This window comes from Triticum aestivum, chromosome 4A (genome assembly GCF_018294505.1).
Source record: "Triticum aestivum cultivar Chinese Spring chromosome 4A, IWGSC CS RefSeq v2.1, whole genome shotgun sequence".
In the NCBI taxonomy this organism is placed as follows: domain Eukaryota; kingdom Viridiplantae; phylum Streptophyta; class Magnoliopsida; order Poales; family Poaceae; genus Triticum; species Triticum aestivum.
Window position 1 is genome coordinate 40,378,514 of NC_057803.1, and position 20,326 is coordinate 40,398,839.

Consider the following 20,326-nt stretch of genomic DNA (forward strand, 5'->3'; position numbering starts at 1 on the left):
ATACTCCATGAAATCCAGCAGCGAACAAAATCAACTCATGTTAGACCATTGGCCATAAAGGCTTTGAGCTTGGAGAGTTGTGGAGCATATGTAGCCCGTTCTTTGGTAGTCAACCGTTGCGGAAATGGATGTGTGTTGGTAAGCCGGTGAGGATGGTAACCCGGCAGAGGACTCTCATCATCAGGGGAGTTCGATATTGGGCCCGTCTACAAACTCAGTACGGCGGTTCAAAAAGAAAAAGTCCCGGAATAGCTCAACAGTTGGCTCCTCTTGCAGGTATGCTTCACAAAATACTTGAAAGTCGCAAACATTGGACACAGAGTTTGGTCCAATGTCTTGAGGATGGATCTGGAAATTGGCAAGCACATCACAGAAAAACTTGGACCCGGGCGGTTTAAAGCCACGACTCATGTGATCAACAAACACTATTACTTCGCCATCTCTGGGGGTAGGAGGGTTTTCTGGACCGGGAACTCGCCACTGGATTTCACTTCGCTTCGGTAAAGCGCCAGTTCTGACGCATCCATCCAGTTGCTCTTCAGTAACCCGGGAAGGGACCCAGTTACAGGCATAAAATTGTTTGGCCATTGCAAGCGAAGAGCTGGAAAAGATTAATGCCGGTTTACGATTCATGATTGATAAAGCATAAAGCGGAAAAGGTTAAGAAAAAGGCATTCAAGCATGCAAAATTGTTAAACCGGAGGCTGATGCTGTTATAAATGGTAAAGCGACGGGTGGTTTACAAGGGGACTAATGGCATATGACGGATTATTTTCTAAAAGGATAAACCGCCTACGCAGATGAGGAAGGTACAGATCTGAGGCAAAAAAACAACTAAGTGAGGAAAAACAGGTTCCACAAGTTCACATTAGCATTTTGGATCTACCATAGGTCAGGAAAAGAAAAAGATTTAGACCTAAAAAGTTGGTTCTGGAGCAGTTCGCAAAAGTCCAGATCGGTTTTATACATAGAAGGCATGGTTTGATAGCCAAGATAAAAGACTGCTATAGCTACCGCACGGAACGCATCAAAGTTGAGGTCTGCTATGTATGAACTGACGAAGAACAAGAGAAGAACACCATGAACCTGTGTGAACCCTAAGTGGATCTATAAAGGAAAGAGGAAAAGACTTACCGAAGTTGTTAAAGCAGCGGAGGTGCGCCGCATTTTTCTGGTGCGATCAGGTTGATGCAGCGGCCGACGGCGAGGCAGAGGCGAAGCTCGACGACGGCAGGGGCGCTTGGGTGCAGAGGCGTCGCGAGGTGGAAGAAGAGATAAAGAAGCAACAGGAGGAAAAAGAAAGGGATCCTCAGCCCTATTTATAAGGCAAAGAGATAAGCAACAGGCACGGGAATCGAGGAGCCAAAAAATGGATATATAACAAGGTTGTCGCCTCGATTGTTGGATGCTCATTAATAAAGGGTATCTTCGGCTTTAATGAACAGGTGACATCATGGCGGTTTACTACAAATCTGGAGGATGACGTCACAGCGGTTTACAAGATCTATGCGAAGGTGCAAAAGGAGGAATTTTTCTAAGTGTTGAAGATTGGCATGAACAAGTTCAAATCAATCTGGGGCCTAATATTGGAGATATTACTATTAAGTATAAACCGGCCATGAGGGGCCGGGTTATGTTCACAAGGAGTTAATCATGTTTGAAGTCCATGAAGATAAAAGGGATGGCGCTTTACGGAGGAGATCTAGCCCAGGGCCCAAAGGCGATTAGGGCCCGTAGATGTAAACCGCCATATGATATGTATCTTATGTTGTAAAGCAAGGAAAGGTAGAAACTGAGCCGGGCACGTTTATGAACCGGCCTCGGGATTTTGTAAACCGTCGGGCGTCAACCTGTGTATATAAAGGGACGACCCGGCGGCGGTTTAGGGACAACGGACAACCACTCGAAAGCCAGGCAAAGCGGATTCGCTCCCTGGTCATCGAAACCCTAGCAATTCCATCACAACTGGATTAGGCTTTCACCTTCACCGTAAGGGGCCGAACCAGTATAAACTCTTGCGTCCCTTGTCCGCTTTAACCCCTTTAAGCTAACCCGTAGCGATGGCACCACGACTAAGTCCTTTCACGAGGACATCTGCCGTGACAAAACCACGACATAGTGTCTCCAACAAATGTGTCAGTGATGATCAAAGGGGGTTGACCGAACGGAAACATGTTGTGAGGGCATTTTCGTAGGGCCACTTGACGGCGAAGGGGCAAAAGTGAGGAGTTCAAAAAGATAGGGATAATCTAGTGGTACCCAACAAAGGGAAAAAAATATTGGGATTTCGATTCATAAATCTTGGTTAGTTAACTATAAAATCAAACATGTTCACATTGTAATATTTCAACCGTCTATGTATGTCGAGTCGTTTGACATGTACCAGTTTCCACAAGCACAAAGTTTCTCCTTTCACTTTCAAATTATACTCTATATGCATGGTGAGAATTTATGGCAATAATATACGGTATGTGTTATCATTTGGTATCTTCTCAAAATATAAATGGATTAGTGTCAGTTTATGAATCTTACCTCCCAAGATACCAAATGATAAACGGAGCACACGGGCCTCCAGTATTTCAAAGAAATTCAGCATCTTCCCTCAGCAATTTCAGGAATTATATTTTCAGAGAGATGGCTAGGGCAGAATACATAGCTCCCAGCTTACATGCAGCTGCTGCTACAATCAGTGACAGAATAGAGCTAACCTCATTAATATTGGTACTACTGGACATGAATAGGTTCAAGAAAACAAAAAAATGGTCCTAGATTACAATCCATAAATAGCACTTGACAGAGAGAAGAACTGCCTCTGCATTGTTTGACAGCATAAAGAGGTGCGACACTCAAAAGCCAAACAAATACGGTACCGACTACATGGTTAAAGCAGGGAGCTTTGAGTAGGATGCCACATAATGGTAGTATTCGTCTTCCAAACTGCGGCAGCGGTGGTTATCTGGTTGAATCACGTTAAGTTCACCGGTTCTTATATTGTACAAATGAAGCTTATCTGCCCGTTCATCAAATAGGACAAGACCATCGTTCTCCAGGTCAAGAGCGATGACCTCATAGTCACATTTCCAGGAATGTGAGTCATACTGACAAAGGTTGTCCCTTCCGAATGCATGGCTCATACTGAGGCGGTACTTGAGGCTCCACTCATAAGGCTCATCAACATCAAGACCCCAAACAAGAATTGTACGAGCATCCTCCTCTGGCAATGCGTAATGCAAGGCCCCCGAAGATTGGCCGAAGCAACATTGGCCAAACCTAGCAATAAAACCAACATCTTCATGCGGCAACTCAATAGTCCGAAGAGAGGGTAGAATGCCAGAACTAGTTTCCTCCAAGCTCTTCAGTACCATAATCTCATGCAAATCTGTCCGCACATACAGTGCTCCATCAATAAACAGGTGTGGTTGAGAAACCATTGTCTCAGAGAGCCATGATGCATCATCCAGAAACCAAGAGGAAAGATCAAACGAGAACACCTGAAGTTTGACAGGGCCAAATCCCAAACGAAGGGTACTCAGCCGCTGAAAGTTGAAGACGTAGAAGTTTGCCGACCATGATGTGCTGAAGGCCAGAATACTCATATTGTAAAAAGGGTCATAATGGCTAAGAGGAGTGTCAGGGAGTATCTTCCACTCTCGTGTTGCCGGATTGCACACGATAAAGCGGCAAATACCTTGAGGAGTATAGTTGTTCTTGTACTTACAAAGGACTAGGCCATTGCAAGAGTCCATCAGCTCTAATTGCTCATACTGTGGTAGGAAACTAAGAGCTTCATCAAAATCCTTATCATTGTGGGGCAGGCTAGCGAGCTTAATAGCAGAGTGATAACGTCGTTGGTAGAGAAGACCTGTTGTAATTTTCAGAAGCTTCTTGCAGTATTGCGGATCAGAGGATAAGGCAAGCCAGGCCTTGCAAACACATTTGAAGCGGCAAAAAGACTTGAAAGGCAGCCAGGAGAGGATCTCCACCACCAGATCATCAGTTAGCTTAGCAGCAAGAAAACCATTCCCAGGGTCCATCTCTTTATGGTAGTTTACTGAAAGGAAAAACTGATAATGTCAGGATAGGCAAGGAAGCAGTTTTTTAATCATGGAGACCAAGATACTGTAACATAATTCAATCATCTGAAACTATGTTTTACTAGGGACAAAGCAGTTGCTACATAAGCGAACCATTTTAATCTATTTCAAGTTCAGCTTTTGGAACAAGGTAATCATAAAAGATTAGTAGTATATACAGAAATAGAAAGAATTAAATGATGGATATCGCCAATTTGTTTTCAAGTTTGATTCAGTACTACAAGCAAAACTGAACAAACAGTGTATACATATGCTGGATTAGACCAAGAATTTGGTTAAAACAAAAGCTCTTTGTAAAGGATCCTTGCAAGCAACCTATCTTCATACCTAGCAGAGTTCGAGCCATTTGGTGTTCTTGCAGATTTTCATGCATTTTAATAATCAATCTGTTCTGACTTGCTTGTTTCAAGAGCTCTGCAGGCGCATGTATACACTCACTCCAAATACGAAAATCACAAAGCAAGGAAATCAAGAATTAATTAACTCAATGTGTACCTGATTAATCATGGATCAATTAACAATGTGCAGGGTTAGATGTATAGAGAAACATCACGGGTCATGAAGAATTGGATGGAAGCACGCAAGGCTAATCGAATATCTTACTCTAAAGTGCAGCTATTAGTTAGGGTTTGGATGGATAAAAATGACCTGTGCAGTGTTAGTTGACACGGGGAAGACGGCATCAGAGCAGCACACCGGTCAAGAGAATCTGCTCGGACCGCCGAGGCCGGAGGAGAAGCAGAAGCCTACCTACCACCGGCCTCCCTCTGAGGCTCTGACCTCTGCAAAAGTTATCTAAGTAGGAACGGTGCTCTGCTCAGATCCAATTCATGGCTGACAAATAGTACTAACAAGGGATTGTGTTCTCACGGTTCACCTTGCTGTACCAGATCCAGAGCAGAAGGCCAACCAGCCGCCGCCGCGAGATTTCAGCGAGCGGAGAAGCACGCTCCTCTCCCGCCGGTGTAAGGCTGGTCATAGTGGGAGTAACATAGGTAGTAACATAGATGCCACATAAGCAAAAATGATGATGTGGCAAGTAGTTAATGAGGAGAGAGGCAAATAGAGTAACATAATATGTTACCATCACATAGCGGTTTCCAATGCATAATGAGTCTACAAAGTAATAAATGAAGGCAACTATGTTACCACACCTATGACACTACCCACTATGAAGGTAGTAACATAGACTAGTAACATATGTATGTTACTAGTCTAAATTACTCCCCACTATGACCAGCCTAACGTGAGGGCGGGGAGTGAGGGATTGAGGTTCTTTTTCTCCCCAATGCAAGCTATTACTACTTAGCCTCATCAAAAATACTTCCTCGGTTCCTAAATATTTGTCTTTTTAGAGATTTCAAATGGACTACCACATACGGATGTATATAGACATATTTTAGAGTGTAGATTCACTCATTTTGCTTCGTATAGTCACTTGTTGAAATCTCTAGAAAGACAAATATTTAGAAACGGAGGGAGTAGAAAATAAAGATTCTACTACACATGCATCTCTACTTTTCACTCTTACTTTTTTAGCTTTTTATATCGAACCACATTTTTTCTCTTCAATCACCCGTCTCCTGCAGAGGATCCCGCTTCCTCATTCGAACCTACTTTTCTGGCATCCGATCCTACATGGCATACGAGGCATCACCCTGAGGCTATGCATTGGCCATTCCCTCAGAAGCGAGGACTCGTGTGTGTGTGTGTGAGAGAGAGAGAGAGAGGGAGAGTTCACATGCTACCATAATCAAAGCATCAAAATGCCTCTCAAATCCCACAAGTTGGCCTCAAATTGGGGGAGCTCTTGAAAGTTCGGACATCGCCATGTCGGTCTTTGACAGCTCGGACCCAATCAAAAACTATTTCCAGTCGTTTAACTGTAGAACCCTCCGCATATTTACATTGGGTGCAGCCGCCTAACCGCATTCATGTCACCGCGAGGACTGAGAAGCCTACTTCAGTTGCCTACATTCACATCTTCGTTGCTCCGCTCGTCACATTTATCCGCGTTCATCGTCCGACATCGCAATAGTTAGCTCTGCGATTTCATGTTTCAGTCGATGGTGCAGGTCCATGCCACACAGTGACACAGCTTCATGGAGTGCAACTTGGGCCACCGCCCATGAAAAAAATCCCTCACTACCACTTGGTATTTGGGCCATAAGTACAGGAAAACAAGGCCAAACTTCATAATTTCGTCCTGCCCCTCAACCCATTGCCCCTCCAGAAATGTGGCCCAAGCTCCGCCACTAATGGCACGGATGCCCGACGCCAAGATCGAATTGAGGCAGCACAATCTTCGAGCTCCCTGGGGACAAACTCGATGGAGGGGAAGGAGGGCGACCCAATGGCCATGATGGAGGTCGCGGAGGAGGAGGCGATTGTTGTCCACGACGTGCTAGTGTTCGTTTTCTGGTTGTTTCAGACGGAGCAATAGTATAACATGACAGCCACACTGATTGGTGGAGGCTCATCTAGAGGCGGAGCATGCGTGCAATGTTATCGTCAGGCCATCTATGAGGTGGACCCTGGTATTGTCGACGTGAACTGAGCGGTGCTCGTGTCCATGTATAGAGCGCACATGGTCTACTACAAACGTTGGTAGCTCTGTGCCAATGCACCCAACTTTTTGAGGAGCTGGTGGCCTAGGACGGCGAGGCACCGAAGTAACATGTCGACGATGCCAACAAGGCAACATCAGTAGCTCCCTCTCGTTCGCGCCGACCCCCAACGACGATGAGGCCGAATCGTCGACCCTGGGGTCATTGACCTCAACTCGGATGGTGACGAGAAGTTGATTAGGCTTTTTTTCTCCTTTTTAGGATTTTTTGTTGCGTAAATAGTAATCCAGAAACAAATGAAACCTCTGACATCCACGGTATTTTGAGGGACACGGTTGGATGACCACCGTGGCCCAGTCATCCAGCGACACATCTAGATGTTTCCATGAACATTTGATAATGTTTGTTTGATGACCCGTGTTTAGTATGCCCTTAGCCATCAAACCAAAGACCAAAGTAAATAAATGACCCCTGTTCAGTATGCCCTTAGCTTATGGTCGTGACATCGTGGTAGGTTCGGCGATGACCTTCGTCCTGGCGGTCTTGGTCTTGTAGCACGGAAATGGAAATATTTGGTTGATTCCTCGGGACTCCGCGCCCGCGCTTGCCTCTTTAGCACCAAAGAGAAATCATGTTGTACTGCGCCCACTGGTGCCCGCCTGGCCTTGGTCGTCATGACTTGCGTCATCTGAACCTCACGAGGATGGGGCTTGCATAGGAATCTCCGCTCCTCAGGAGCCAGCCTAGGGAGGCCACTTCTTCTGGAGGTCTTGGCGTCGTCCGCCTCACGAGGCTTGGCCCCTCGCGAGGGTCTTGGGTTGTTGATGCCGAGGATGGGTCGTACCAGGCCATCGATGAAGCCACGCCGTGGGCCGCAGGCAGGCAAGTCTGGGTACCCCGGTTTCCAGAACGCCGACAACGACTGACATTAGACGGTGGGCATCAAATCGACCTCCCGACCGGCGACAAAGCTCGTCGGTCGCCTACAAAGATCGTTGGTCTTGTCATCATAACAATGCCACAAAGCTTCTTGGCAAGTGTTCTACGTCATCTTCGTCGTCCACCGGTTTCGTTTTGGAACAAACTAAGCAACTTCTGTGTTTTTTCGGCATGGGATCAAGGCAATAGTGGCTGAGGTATGGGGCAAAGGTAGTTGGATGTCAATGGGCCGGCGACGGAGGCTGTGGGTGGACGCCGAAGGCAACACCAATGAAGATTCGGTGCGAGCGGGGGAAGGGCCGGCGCTAGGGGAGGGGTTTGCCAAAATTTATCATGATAAGTGGCGCCGCTTGAGTATATTCGAGGGACAGAGAAGCCGGGGCTTCAAAAATTTACTCCTCTAAGGCCGATAAGGGATTGGCTAGGTCCGATTCAACCCCTCAAAAGTGGATTTTTAGTCCTCTAACCACTTTTAATCATCGGTTAGAGATGCTCTTACATGAACACCAACGGTTGACACAAACGCTGCAAGGTGTAACAACATCACATCTCCCACTCAATAGCCCCCTCTACCACGAACACCACATACGGCCTGCACCAACTAAGAATATACGGACAAGTTTAACACAACCATAATCAACAACACAGCCATATTAAATGTCAGACCAGCCCAGGTGAAACACACACTGAGTCAGCGTTATAAACTGCAACAAAATAAAAATATAAGTTAACTCATGATTAAAGAATGGCGCACCAAGTCGCACCTCACACTCTAGTTAGTTTGCAAGTTCATGATTTTGCCTGACGGACAGTATACCATCAACCTTCCATTGTCAGTTTGTCACAGGAAAGTTCTTATCAACAACAACATATACAGATGAGGGTACATAACTCGCTGGGAAAAACAGCACCAGTAATCCAATATATTGAAAAATTAAATTGAATAGTAGTGCATGTCTGGGAAAATAACTGTTGAAGAAGACCATACAAAATTAATTTTCCGCAAGTAATATGTCTATTGGGTTTCAGTAAGTACAATTGTCTACCAAATAGCACGACAACATTATATAACAATATCTAAGAAATCTAGACGCACAATTTGCAGGAGTCCCGGCTATTTATTTATTTATTTGAGGTGCTTGACTGCACATCAAAAGGTTTGACATCTGCTCCTGGTTGCAGCACCTTGACAAAAAAAAACTCTCTTTCAAAGAAAAAATATGGCAAGAGAGCAACAGGGCTGGTTTATTAGCAACAGGAGGCACCCGTGGATAATCAGGAGCTAGAGATGCCAGCTACAAACCAGTTTATGGCTTTTTATGGGTGGTAAAACTTCTCAAAGATGCAACTCTGCAGAATTATCAAAAGCCTATTAGCACCTGTGAAATTTGAACTTCAGATTATAAATTCAGCCACAGACCAAACAGGATCGCCGAGCCTCTAACTCTGTTGTTTAGGTATTATTACAGTTCAAGCAGATCCCGGTACAACTATTCCAGCCTCTTCTACAGCACTTGAGAACAAATCTCTATTTGTATCTGGAACCAATTATCACAGGTTCAATAAAATAACCAAAGGGAAGCCTTCTCAAGTCTCAAGTAAGGCCCCATAGGCGATAGCACAATCACCAGTCGGCACTCCCAGTTGCATTTCTGTTGGTAGCTGCACCTGACCTGCATGACCACTAGTGCAGCATGACCCTAGTTTGAAGTTCAGGGCATACCATTAAGCACAAGTCAACTGGTCACTGTGAGAACTGATATCTTGAGATACATCATGCGCGCACACACCGTCCAGTGCATATCCAATGGCAAAGCCACTGAGTTACAGATGTAGCGTGGTGAATTGCTCCACGATCATTCTTCATTTGTTTCAATGCGGATTACCAGAAACAGTCTGCCATGGTTCGCACCTTCCCATATGTGCATGGTCACTCCTGTCCACATGCAGTTTATGCTGATCTGGTGGGGCTTTTCTAACCCCAATCACGAGCCCATGCAAATTTCTCACCATATTGTCTTGAATACAAACACAACTGGAAAGGAAGTACAAGAAACAGTAAGGTGTGAGTATACAACATTGAATAATAAGTGGCGACCCTAAGAAAATTATGATTGGATCAAGTCATCACTTATCACAATATCAAATGCAAGTTTTCTACTCAAAATTCACCTGAAACTCCGTTGAACGTAAAATCAACCTTAAAAGACAGTAAACATTAAACTGGTATTGTGATGTGTGGTGGAATGTGGAATAGAAGACCAACTTAGGGCGCAATGGATAAGTTACAGAATAATTATGATTATGGACAGTATACCTAATATATACATTTAGGCTGCAACTGACATTTCTAGCCTTTATTTCTAGTTGCTTGAGCAAGGAATAGAACAAAACAAAGAACATATAAAATGAGCGAACTTACATATTATGAGAACAGCAAGTGCAAACAGAATCAATTGAGCAGGCCGCCCATATCGAATTTGATATTGTGATCTCTGAAGTTTCTTACGCAGTGCTCCAAGCCAACCATAGAGTTTCTTATTGTATGTAACCCCATCGCAAGTATTTAAGTAACCGATGCTTCTTTCAGAGTATCCATCTAAGCCCTACAACAAAGAATGGCAATATAAGGATATAAAACTAAGCTTCAAACTGAATCGTATTGAACAATGGATGTTAGCACCATTCAAGTAAGATCTCAATACCTGACCCAACTGAGGATTTGTGAGAGGGATTGCCGCTTCAAGATCCTGTTTGTCTGCATGTGCCCACCTCACAGCTCCTTTTTTGTACTTAATTGCAGGCTTAGGTTTCAAGGCACTTGGCAATCCGCACGCTTTAACAATATTCAGCAAAGGTGCTCTGTGTGGGCCAAGAGATGATTGTTCAGCAGCACCCTCCCGTTCATTTGGAAATGACATAGGCGACGATCCAATATCAGCACTGGCACTGACTGACCTCCTGTGCCCACGATGTGCATCTTCTTTTGCTCTCGCTGAACTCAAGTCTGCAGAGCCAGATGAATCATTGGAGCTGTCAGCTGAGATATTTTTCCTCACCCTTGTGGGGTTGCTGCCCACCTGAATATCGCCAGCAGACGGGATTGTAACAACTTTATCCTGATGTTGAGGAGGGGTTGCAGATAGGAAAGCCGCGAGGTCGTCCCGCTCGCTCTCATCCAAATGAATCCAGCTCAGTGTGCCCCTCCCCTCCGCGACATTGGATGCATTCAGGTTGTTCTCAACTTCTAATATGCGATAGCCAATCGCCGCAACAAAGTTACTATGCAGTGCTCTCGTATCCTTTCCTGCCGAGACAACCTCGTCGTTTGATCTAATTGCTCGCTCCAATTCATCAAGCTAAAAGCACAAATAAACAAGCAGTTAGGTTCTGAGTTGAAGGCACCTGTACCAACTTCTTCAGTATTTCGGGGCAATTTTTCATGACTCGATACATCCTAATCACACCCACATCTACATAAATGCAGTCTTAAGCAGTATTTCAGCACAATGACTTGTAAGCAGAAGAAAGGAAAGAAAACGCCGATCCAGGCGAGCGGATCAATCCACAGCTGCGACACGAACGGTAAGGTAAGGGGAGAGTAGCAGCGAGGAGCCAAATTCACCTGCCACTTGGCGGTGCCGAGCGCGGTGTGCAGCTCGCGGCGCAGCTCGACGGCGCCGACCTCCCCGCCGAGGGCCGAATCGCCGCCGCTCCTCTCCTGCACCCATATCTTGTACACCGATTCCATCCTGCGAGGTCGCGAACAGGAAAAAAACAAAAACGAGATCCATAAGAACCGGAACCGAAGAAGAAGAAGAAGAAAGAAAGGCGAAACGGCAGCGCGCGCACCGATCGGCAGACTCCTGGACCTCCTCGGCGGCGAGGAAGAAGGGGTCCTTCTCCCAGCGGTCGAACGACGTCGCCATGGCGGGGTCGAGGGCGGGACGGGAAACCTCCTCCCTGGCTGGCGAGAGAAGAGAAGAGAAGAAAACCTTTGCGGTTGCGGAGGGTGGGAAAGAGAAGGGCGAGCGGCCTCCCTGTGCTCTCCTCTGCCTTGGGTTTGTTTGTTGCTTTGCTTTGGGTTGCCGCTATTTCGCGGTGGGGGCAGCCTGGCCCGGCGGGCTGGCGGCTATTTATTGATTATATTAACTCGGGGGAAACGGCGCTCGTACGGAACGGAACAGGATGTTCCTCTCCTCTGTTGAAAGTTGAAACCCAGCGAAGCACGCCAGGTAGGGGAGGTGTTCACATCTGAACATCCAACATTATTTTTATTTATCACCAAAAAAATTATTTATCGCCCCTCAGAAAAGAAAAAGAAAAACTTTGCTGGCAGCTGAGCTACACGCTGTGCTGTGCCCCTCTCTGTCAAGCAGGTGCTGATCTGGATGGCTGGCTGGCTCCGGGCTCGCCGACGGCGACCTCAAGAAGGCGTGCGGGTGCGGCTGCTCGCCCAATGGCGCTGCTTAGTGCGTTCCGCGTCCTCTGCTGCTTATCTCTTGCTCCAGCTTTCTGGTACTACTGGTCATTATGCGTTCAGATATTCTTATCGCGAACTGCAGCTCCAGTCATCCGCTCCTGATGCGCGTGACGGTTTACACACCCGTGGATGCCAAAATCTGGTTATAACGACTAAAGGTTAGGTAGATGTTCTGGTACCGGACAACACGGCAGACGCCACTGATGAATGATACCCTGACAGGCTGACACTACCAGCACGGCACACAGCAAGATCAAATATCCACATCGCATTATACATATATATATACATCAACTGTAATAAATGATCAAAAAGAAGCAGGCGGAAATCTGAACCACTTTTTACCTTTTCCTCGTTATTAAAAGCATAGAGCATCTGAAACAGTTCTTGGGACAGCACCATCCCAACAACAGGAAGACCCCACAAAACTGGGACCTGATTTCTCTTCCTCTACATTGTCTGGCCACCTCGCCGTATTGCCCTCATAGTAGCATCTCTGTTAACCACCATGGATTGAAAAAAAGAACTGTTCATGACTTGCAGGGCCACCCAGATCAAATTGTCTACCCTAGCAAGTTCAAGGAAGATGATGGTCTAAGATCACATCCGCCACTAACAAGAATCTCCCACGTTTACATGATATTATCAGATTATTATGTCTCAAACAAACAAAAAATGAAACTGTAACTACTGACAAAAGGTAGGTCTAATAGCAGCACAGAGTTCTTGCCATACATCTCAAACAGTTCAACAGGAACACTGCAACAGCCTCTCTCGGAACTTTGATTCACATCTTCAGTTCCGTCGTCCATGTCCCCTGGACACTTGGCCGTTTCGTAACGTGTCTGGTTCTCAGCTTCACCACTTTCCTGCCCAGAGAACACCTTAGCCTACTAGCTTGCAACATGATGTCCTCGGGTGCTAGATTTCTGACACAAACCACTCTCTCGTTATGGTTTTCTGCACAAGAATAATGTTGCATAAATATTAAATAATAATCACAAAGCAAGCACATGTAGCCATGAGTTCATCAAAACTAACATGGATGGTCTTTTGATATGAATCATGTCTCACTGACATGTGAGTGGGCCCTGTCAGTGAGTTAGGGAGTGGTAATTCCTGACATGCAGCTTTGAAACTTGACATGAGTAAGGCATATGACCGGGTGGAGTGGGCTTTCATGGAGAAAATTATGATCCAGCTGGGTTTTGCACCGGAGTTTGTGGCCCTGATCTGCAAGTGCATGAGTACGGTTCGGTACCGTTTCAAAATCAATGAGGGCTGTACTGATACGGTGGTTCCCGGCCGCGGTTTACGGCAGGGCGACCCCGCCTCCCCGTACCTATTCCTATTATGTGCAGAAGGGCTATCTTCACTGATCAACCGCGCGGAGGAGATGGGACGCATTCGGGGTATACGGATCGCACCTACTGCCCCGTCGATAACTCACCTCCTTTTTGCGGACGATTCGCTGCTGCTTCTGGAGGCCATGGAAGAGAGTATGACCACTGTCGACGAGATTTTGGAGGTTTATGAAAGGGGGTCAGGCCAAACAATCAATAGGGACAAGTCTGCGATACATTTCAGCAAGAACACACCAGGACAAAAGAAACAAGCATTGCTCCATGTTCTGGGTCTTAGAGGTGAAGGATCCATAGGAAAATACCTGGGCCTTCCTAGCTATGTGGGCAGATCACGCCAGATTTGTTTTGAATACATCCGAGACAGAATTTGGGAGCTGCTCCAAGGTTACAAGATCAAGTTGCTGTCGAAGAAGGGAAAGGAGATCCTGATTAAAACGGTGGCCCAAGCGATTCCCACCTATGCAATGGCTTGTTTTGACTTGATGAAGGGGCTATGCGATGGCATCTGCTCTATGATATGCCGCTTCTGGTGGGCAAATCAGGATGATGATCAAAGGCACCACTGGGTGGGTTGGGAGAGAATGACCTTGCCAAAAGAGCAAGGTGGTCTTGGATTTAGGGATCTTCACGCGTTCAATATCGCCATGCTAGCTCGTCAAGTCTGGCGCCTTCTGCAAGCGCCTGACTCCCTCTGCGTCCGTGTCTTGCGCGCCAAGTACTACCCTAGTGGAGATCTCCTATCGGCTGTGCCAACACCGGGAATTAGCTATGTTTGGCGTAGTATCTTGCAAGGGGTCCAAGTGGTCAAGGAGGGAATGGTGTGGAGAGTGGGGGACGGGCAGCAGATACACATTTGGCATGATCCGTGGCTGCCGGCGGGGCCTGTACGTTTCCCGCGTTCCTTTCGGGGGGCTACCCTGCTGACAAAAGTCTCCGAACTCATTGACCCGGAGTCTCACACATGGGATGAGCAGCTTGTGCAACAAACTTTCAGCGCGATGGATGCAGAAATAATCCTAAAGATCCCTATCTTTGAGCACCATGAGGACTTTGTGACCTGGCAATTTGACAACAAGGGGCTGTTCTCGGTAAGATCGGCATACAGGGTGTATACTGACATGCTCCAGAGACAACGACCGCGCCCGCGTGGGGAAAGCTCAGCTGGGGGAGAGGAGGACAGAAGAATGTGGCAACAGCTCTGGAAGATACGATGCCCCGGCAAGATCCATCACTTTATGTGGAGACTGGCCCATAACAGTCATCCTCTTCTGCGGAATGTGGAGCGAATTGGCGTGCAACTGGAGACGGACTGTGTGGTATGCCACCGGCTACAGGAGGACGGAGGCCACCTGTTCCTTCGCTGCAAGGAAGTGAAGAAGATGTGGAAGGCGTGCGGGTTAGAACAGACACGTCAGATGCTATTACCATGCCAATCACCACGCCAACTCCTGAAACTTATTGTTTCCTTGCCGGAGGACGAGAAACTACATACTATCTGCCTGTTGTGGATGTGGTGGACGGAGCGAAACAAGGCAAACCACAACGACCAGAGGGCTACGATCCAGGAATTCGCCTTCACGTTGTCAAAGCACATTGCGGAATGGCGCCTATATTGTGGAGAGCAGGGTCAGAGCAATCCTAAACCAAAACCCAGCTGGACCCGCCCGACCACCGACGTAGTCAAGATCAATTTGGATGGATCTTTTGATCCGGGGACTGGACTCGCGGGTTGGGGATGCATCGCTCGGGATCACACTGGAGAGGTGATCCTAGCAGCGGCAGGAAGCCTTTCACATATGGGCGAGGCCCTACATGCGGAGGCATGTGCCCTGCTTCATGCAATTAAGCTAGATGAAAGTCAGGGCATCTCCAGCCGTTGGCCCCCCAGGAGGGGCAAAAAATCGCCCCCTGGGGGCGCACCGGCGCTAAACCGCGCACTGGGGGCGTGATGCCCCCCAGTCGCGGCCCCCCACGGGTTTTTAAAATGTTTAAATTCGGCGCAAACACAACGCAAACACGTTCGAGTTCGTTCAAATTTAAACATATTTTACAAAAAAAGGAAAAACTACCGCGGGCTACCCCCGCCGTCTCCCTCGCCGCCCGCCCACGCGGTTCTACATGCCGAGGAGGCTGTAGAACCGCGTGTAGTCACCGCCGCCGCCGTCGTCGTCGTCGTCGTCGTCGCCCCCGCCGACGCCTCCGCCGTCCCTGCTGCATCCCTCCCCCGGTTGGCGCGGCGGGTTGGACGGTCCGGGGGCGTCGTCGTCGTCGTCGCTGTCGAGGACCACGACGCCGTGCTCGTCCTCGCGCCCACGCTTGCGGGCGGCGATCTCCTCCAGGGCCCGGCGCTGCCGGACCATCTCGTCGCGGAGGTAGTCGTCCCGCGCCCACCGCAGGGCGTCCTCGTCGAAGAAGCCACGCTGGGCTATCTCCTCGTACTCCGCGGGGAGGCCGGGCTCCGGCTTGGGCTCGACGAGGACGAAGCGGCCGATGGGGGAGGCGTTGTCGCCGATGCGGACGCCGGAGCTGCGGGTGCGCGCGCTGACAGGCGTGCCCTGGGGCTCCGGCTTGACGGGGCGGAGGTGGAGGCAGGGGGAGCCGCCGGACGAGGAGGAGGACCCCCCGGTCTCCATGCGCCTCGGGGTCCAGGAGCTTCCCCGGCGGTGTGGGAAGGACGGGGGAGCGGGGTACTCGAGGCGCGGCGTGTTGCCGCCCTCGATGTACTCGAGGACGGCCTCCAACGTGCGCCCGGGCACGCCCCACCACCGACGCCGGCCGACGGCGTTGAGCCTGCCGGAGGGCTCGACGCCGTTGGTGGCCTCGAGCTGCTCGGCGTGACGGCGGCGGAAATAAGGCTCCCAGAGCGGGCTGTCGGAGACATACCGTGGCCCCTCCCTCGCCGCACGCGGCAGGGACGAGCGGATGCGTGCGATCTCCGCACGCCGCGCCGCGCCGGTGGGTACCGGGGGCACCGGCACGCCGCCGGCGCTGATCCTCCACGCCCCGGGCACCCGCATGTCCGGCGGGACCGGGTACTCGGCCTCGAAAAGGAGGCGAGCCTCGTTCTCATGAAGATGGCGGCGGCCGAAGCCGTTCGCCGCCGCGTCGTCGCCTGGAAAGCGCTCGGCCATGGGTGTGATGAACTAGAGACGGCGAGAGAGAGGAGAGGGAGGAACGACGACGGCGAGAGAGTGCGAGTCGCCGAGTGCGCTGGGGCGCGTCTTATATAGGCCGAGGCGCCGCCCATGCGCGAGCCGCCGTGATACGCGTGGCGGGCGAGGGAGAGCGAGGGACGCGCGTCATCCGGTCTTCACTGCGCCGCCCGTGAGGCATCAATGGCGCAGGCTGACCGGTGCGGCAGCTTTGGCATTGATTCGCCGCGGGAAACGAGGCGATGAGGACGACGAAGGGGCGAGAAGAGAGCCGTGTCCCTGACGCGGCGGGCCCGCGGCTGTTTCGCGCCAAAACAGTTCGCCCCGGTGCCCCCGGGCGCCCCCCAGCGCGCCGGGTTCGGCCTGGGTCCGCCGGCGCTGTTTTCGGCCCAAGCCGGCGAAAATCGGGCTCCTGGGGGCGCGACTGGGCCGATTTTTCGGCGCCGGCGCAAAAAAAACGCCTGGGGAGGCCTTCCTGGGGGCGCGGCTGGAGATGCCCTCAGGGTATGGGACGTGTCATTTTTGAGACGGACTGCATCGGGATCCAGCAAGCTGCAACGACGAATGCTCTCGACCGATCTAACCTGGGCACCCTGTTCCGTGAGATCAAATACCTTCTCCAGATTGGTTTTATTGATTGGAATGTTTCTTACTGTCCTCGTGTGTGTAATGCTCCTGCCCATGAGCTTGCGGCTATTGGGAGGCGGAATGTCAATGCCGACTATCAAGTGTGGTCGGTAGACCTCCCTAGAGTTGTATCCGATGCAGTGACCGCCGATTTGGCTGGTCCACGGTGATTTATGGAATGCACGGTGTTCCATTTCAAAAAAAAAAATTGGGTGGGCATTTTATGAAAAATATCCTAATAAGTAATCTCCTCCTACAACAGAGGAACAGAATCTATATGGTTGTTTGGCCTGCGTAATGCCGTAACTCCTACAACCATGGAATGTTTTTGGCCTGCATAATGCCGTAACTCCTCGTACAACATCAGATTTGGTTTGGCTAGTACAGTCGAATGCAATTATCGTTGGGCTAAACATTACAAAAGTGAAAGAAGTTGCTACAATATGCGAAATGCATTCCACATAATTTGTTGAATGAACCTGTCCCCTCACCACCACAAAATATGTGGCACGTCTCTATTCCATCCGAGATGGATGTACTTGACGCAGAACAAGCGCATCCCTCAAACAAAACAAGCTAACATTCTCTAAAGAAGATGTATTCATATGAAGGACACAAAGTTAACCATGTCATGCTTGAACCATGTGAGTTTTCACCTTTCGGCTGTTGAGCAAGTCAAATTCATCACAAGTACGTACATGGAAGAAACAGCTACAAATATCCCAGTGCTGCAATTTAAAACTAAATATGGCTAGTGTAAACTGCAGTACTTGACTGCAAGAGACTGCAAGAAAAATAACTGACTCTATGCATTTTGTCAGTACCAACAGAAAGATCTAAACCACTATCAGAAAGTAACACCATTATAAGTAATACAGTTGCCAGCCATATAACTCTTGATATAACACTATGATGGTCAAAAGAAATGGAAGATCTTACTGTAAATGCCCTTCAAGTTAGGATGCTGACCACGGACAAGCTGTGTCACTACCTCTAACTGGGGATTCTTTTCCTTCAAAGCTGGAAGATGTGACTCCATAAAAGCCCTGCAATTCCAAGGAGTATTAGATATGAAGGAGCAGGCAAGTTGAAAGATTCAAGTGTTCAGGTACTGAATCCTGACGACAAAGATATTGATACAAGTAATATTTAAGCTGCAAAGTCATACAACTAATGCTTAAAGTATAGCCTACCAATCCACAGGGAAAGAGGATAATATGTGAAATTGGGAATAAACTTATGTTCAAGAATCCAAAATCCCCAGCTTCATTTACAGCACAACCAGCAAATAACTATTGGCCTAAACTGTAACTGAACTGTTTCTTCTAAACAAAATTTCTCCATTTCCAGTAATTCAGTGAGCTATTTTTCAATGGCATCATGTGGAACACATAATACAAACGCGATGCTCAACATGCACAATTGTGTCCACGAGAAAGATAGCCCATCCCTACCTAGAACCATTTGATACCACAACTGGGCTGGCATGTTGGATGTTGTTATCAGTTTCCATCGGAAAAAAAGAGGTCAAAGCCCTCCAAGTCATGCACTGGATTTTCATGTTCATAAGGGAGTTCAAATTAAATCATGGAAACAGCCTCTTGCAGAAATGTAGGGAAAGGCTGCGTACAAAAGACCCAAAGTGGTTGGACCCTTGCCCGGACCCTGCGCAAGCGGGAGCTGCGTGCACCGGGCTGCCCTTTTTTTAATCAAACTGCTATCGATCAGAGAGAAGTTAAGCAGGCTAGTAAGTGTTGTGCCTCGTCCAATTTACATCAACATGTGCAGTTCCACTTCAGTATCATGAGAGTGCCTCTAGTACTTACTTCCATCCTTGAGCCATACTCCCTCAGTTTATATTTCACTTATGAAATAGCATTGTCTTCTATAGATAGAACTTTCGCAATGACAGTCAAAGTCCAATAATATGCTAGCAGACACATTCAAACATATAACACGGAAGTTTTCTGCTTACAATTTTGTCGAAATCAGTTCCATGTTGCCAATCAACACACACAACTCTATATTGGTCAAGTTTGACTGTACGCAAACCATAACGGCCTACATCAGTAAACAGAGGGGTTCTTTCACAGCCTATGTACTGTTTATGACATGGCCCAAAGTATCCAAGAACACTCAGACTTGATAGTTAGTTCTTCGCCGGAAACACACTACTGGCACCTTTCAGAAAAACCAGATAACAGGGCATATACTAAGCATAACACATTTGAGGAAGATCTTTACAACTAATTTTTCCATGCAGAAACTGACTTTGTACAAAGTGTCAGACAGCAAGTACCTTACGCACGGTCTGCACAATCAACAGACCAATCCAACTCGATTAACAGAGCGAGTAATTCGGATCTCCCCTCCCGAATCTAAACTTGTTACCGCATCAAAGCAGAACAGATCAAATCGCTAGGGTCTGCCTAGTGGTGAAATCGGCTCTTATCGGCATGATGAAAGGTACCTGATTCCTCTGCTGCTCCCTCCCCAGTCGCAGTAGTTCACCACAAGCTTCTGCAGCTGCCAAACGCCCCTCAGCGCCATCACGCCGCCCTCAGGATCAAAAAGTGTGTGGGTGGGGAGGAGGAAAGGGGGAGAGTGCCAGAGTGGGGACGCCTGGGGAAGAAACCTAGCTGAAGGGGAGACCGAGATGGGCCGGCCCAGGAGAGCGGGAGGCCACTGCCTCCTTTTTATGTTTGTTTTTACATTTTCTGTTTTCGTTTTTTGCTTTATTTTTATACTTTTGTTTATACTTTAAAATATTCTAAATATACAAATTAAAAACAAACACACTACAAAAACATTTTAGAAATGTTTAAAAAGTGCTTGAAAATAACTGAAAAAGTATTTAAAAATATTAATCAAACATTCGGAAAAATGTTGAATGTGTATAGAAAATTTGTTGATCATGTATTAAAAAAATCATGAATTTTTTATCATGTATATAAAAATTTTAATCAATAATTTGAAAAAAAAATTGACTAAGTATTAATAAACATTAATATTGAGTTTGAAAAATCTTAATCAAGCATTTAAAAAAGGTTACATGTGCATAGAAAATGTTGATCATGTATTAAAAAATGTTAAACATGTT

General features: G+C 47.8%; 3 protein-coding genes across 3 annotated transcripts; all 3 read right to left on the bottom strand.

The window, feature by feature from the left end:
- Positions 1 to 2,571: 2,571 nt before the first annotated feature.
- Positions 2,572 to 5,063, bottom strand: LOC123085015 (uncharacterized). Its single transcript, XM_044506571.1, has 3 exons — positions 4,972 to 5,063; positions 4,743 to 4,889; positions 2,572 to 4,051 (listed from the first exon to the last, which is right to left on the bottom strand). The coding sequence occupies exon 3, from the start codon at positions 4,032 to 4,034 to the stop codon at positions 2,874 to 2,876; it is 1,161 nt and encodes a 386-aa protein (XP_044362506.1). The 5' UTR covers positions 4,035 to 4,051; positions 4,743 to 4,889; positions 4,972 to 5,063; the 3' UTR covers positions 2,572 to 2,873.
- A 3,909-nt stretch (positions 5,064 to 8,972) lies between these two features.
- Positions 8,973 to 11,720, bottom strand: LOC123085016 (uncharacterized). Its single transcript, XM_044506572.1, has 5 exons — positions 11,453 to 11,720; positions 11,226 to 11,352; positions 10,306 to 10,959; positions 10,023 to 10,206; positions 8,973 to 9,635 (listed from the first exon to the last, which is right to left on the bottom strand). Exons 1-5 carry the CDS (start codon positions 11,527 to 11,529, stop codon positions 9,607 to 9,609), a joined length of 1,071 nt encoding a protein of 356 aa, XP_044362507.1. The 5' UTR covers positions 11,530 to 11,720; the 3' UTR covers positions 8,973 to 9,606.
- Positions 11,721 to 12,670: 950 nt separating this feature from the next.
- Positions 12,671 to 19,777, bottom strand: LOC123085017 (54S ribosomal protein L51, mitochondrial; the record flags this gene model as incomplete). Its single annotated transcript, XM_044506573.1, is given in 3 exon segments — positions 12,671 to 13,043; positions 18,166 to 18,272; positions 19,697 to 19,777. Coding segments are annotated over 3 exon segments (360 nt in total). The 3' UTR covers positions 12,671 to 12,870.
- Positions 19,778 to 20,326: the final 549 nt, after the last annotated feature.

What these genes read in the sequence shown, in the direction of transcription:
- LOC123085015 (XM_044506571.1), bottom strand. Translation starts at nt 4,034, where the DNA reads ATGGACCCTGGGAATGGTTTTCTTGCTGCTAAGCTAACTGATGATCTG.
- LOC123085016 (XM_044506572.1), bottom strand. Translation starts at nt 11,529, where the DNA reads ATGGCGACGTCGTTCGACCGCTGGGAGAAGGACCCCTTCTTCCTCGCC. An exon ending in TCGGCACCGCCAAGTGGCAG is followed by an intron (nt 10,960 to 11,225) that starts GTGAATTTGGCT and finishes TTGTGCTTTTAG; the next exon opens with CTTGATGAATTGGAGCGAGC. An exon ending in ACTTGCTGTTCTCATAATAT is followed by an intron (nt 9,636 to 10,022) that starts GTAAGTTCGCTC and finishes CTTCCTTTCCAG; the next exon opens with TTGTGTTTGTATTCAAGACA.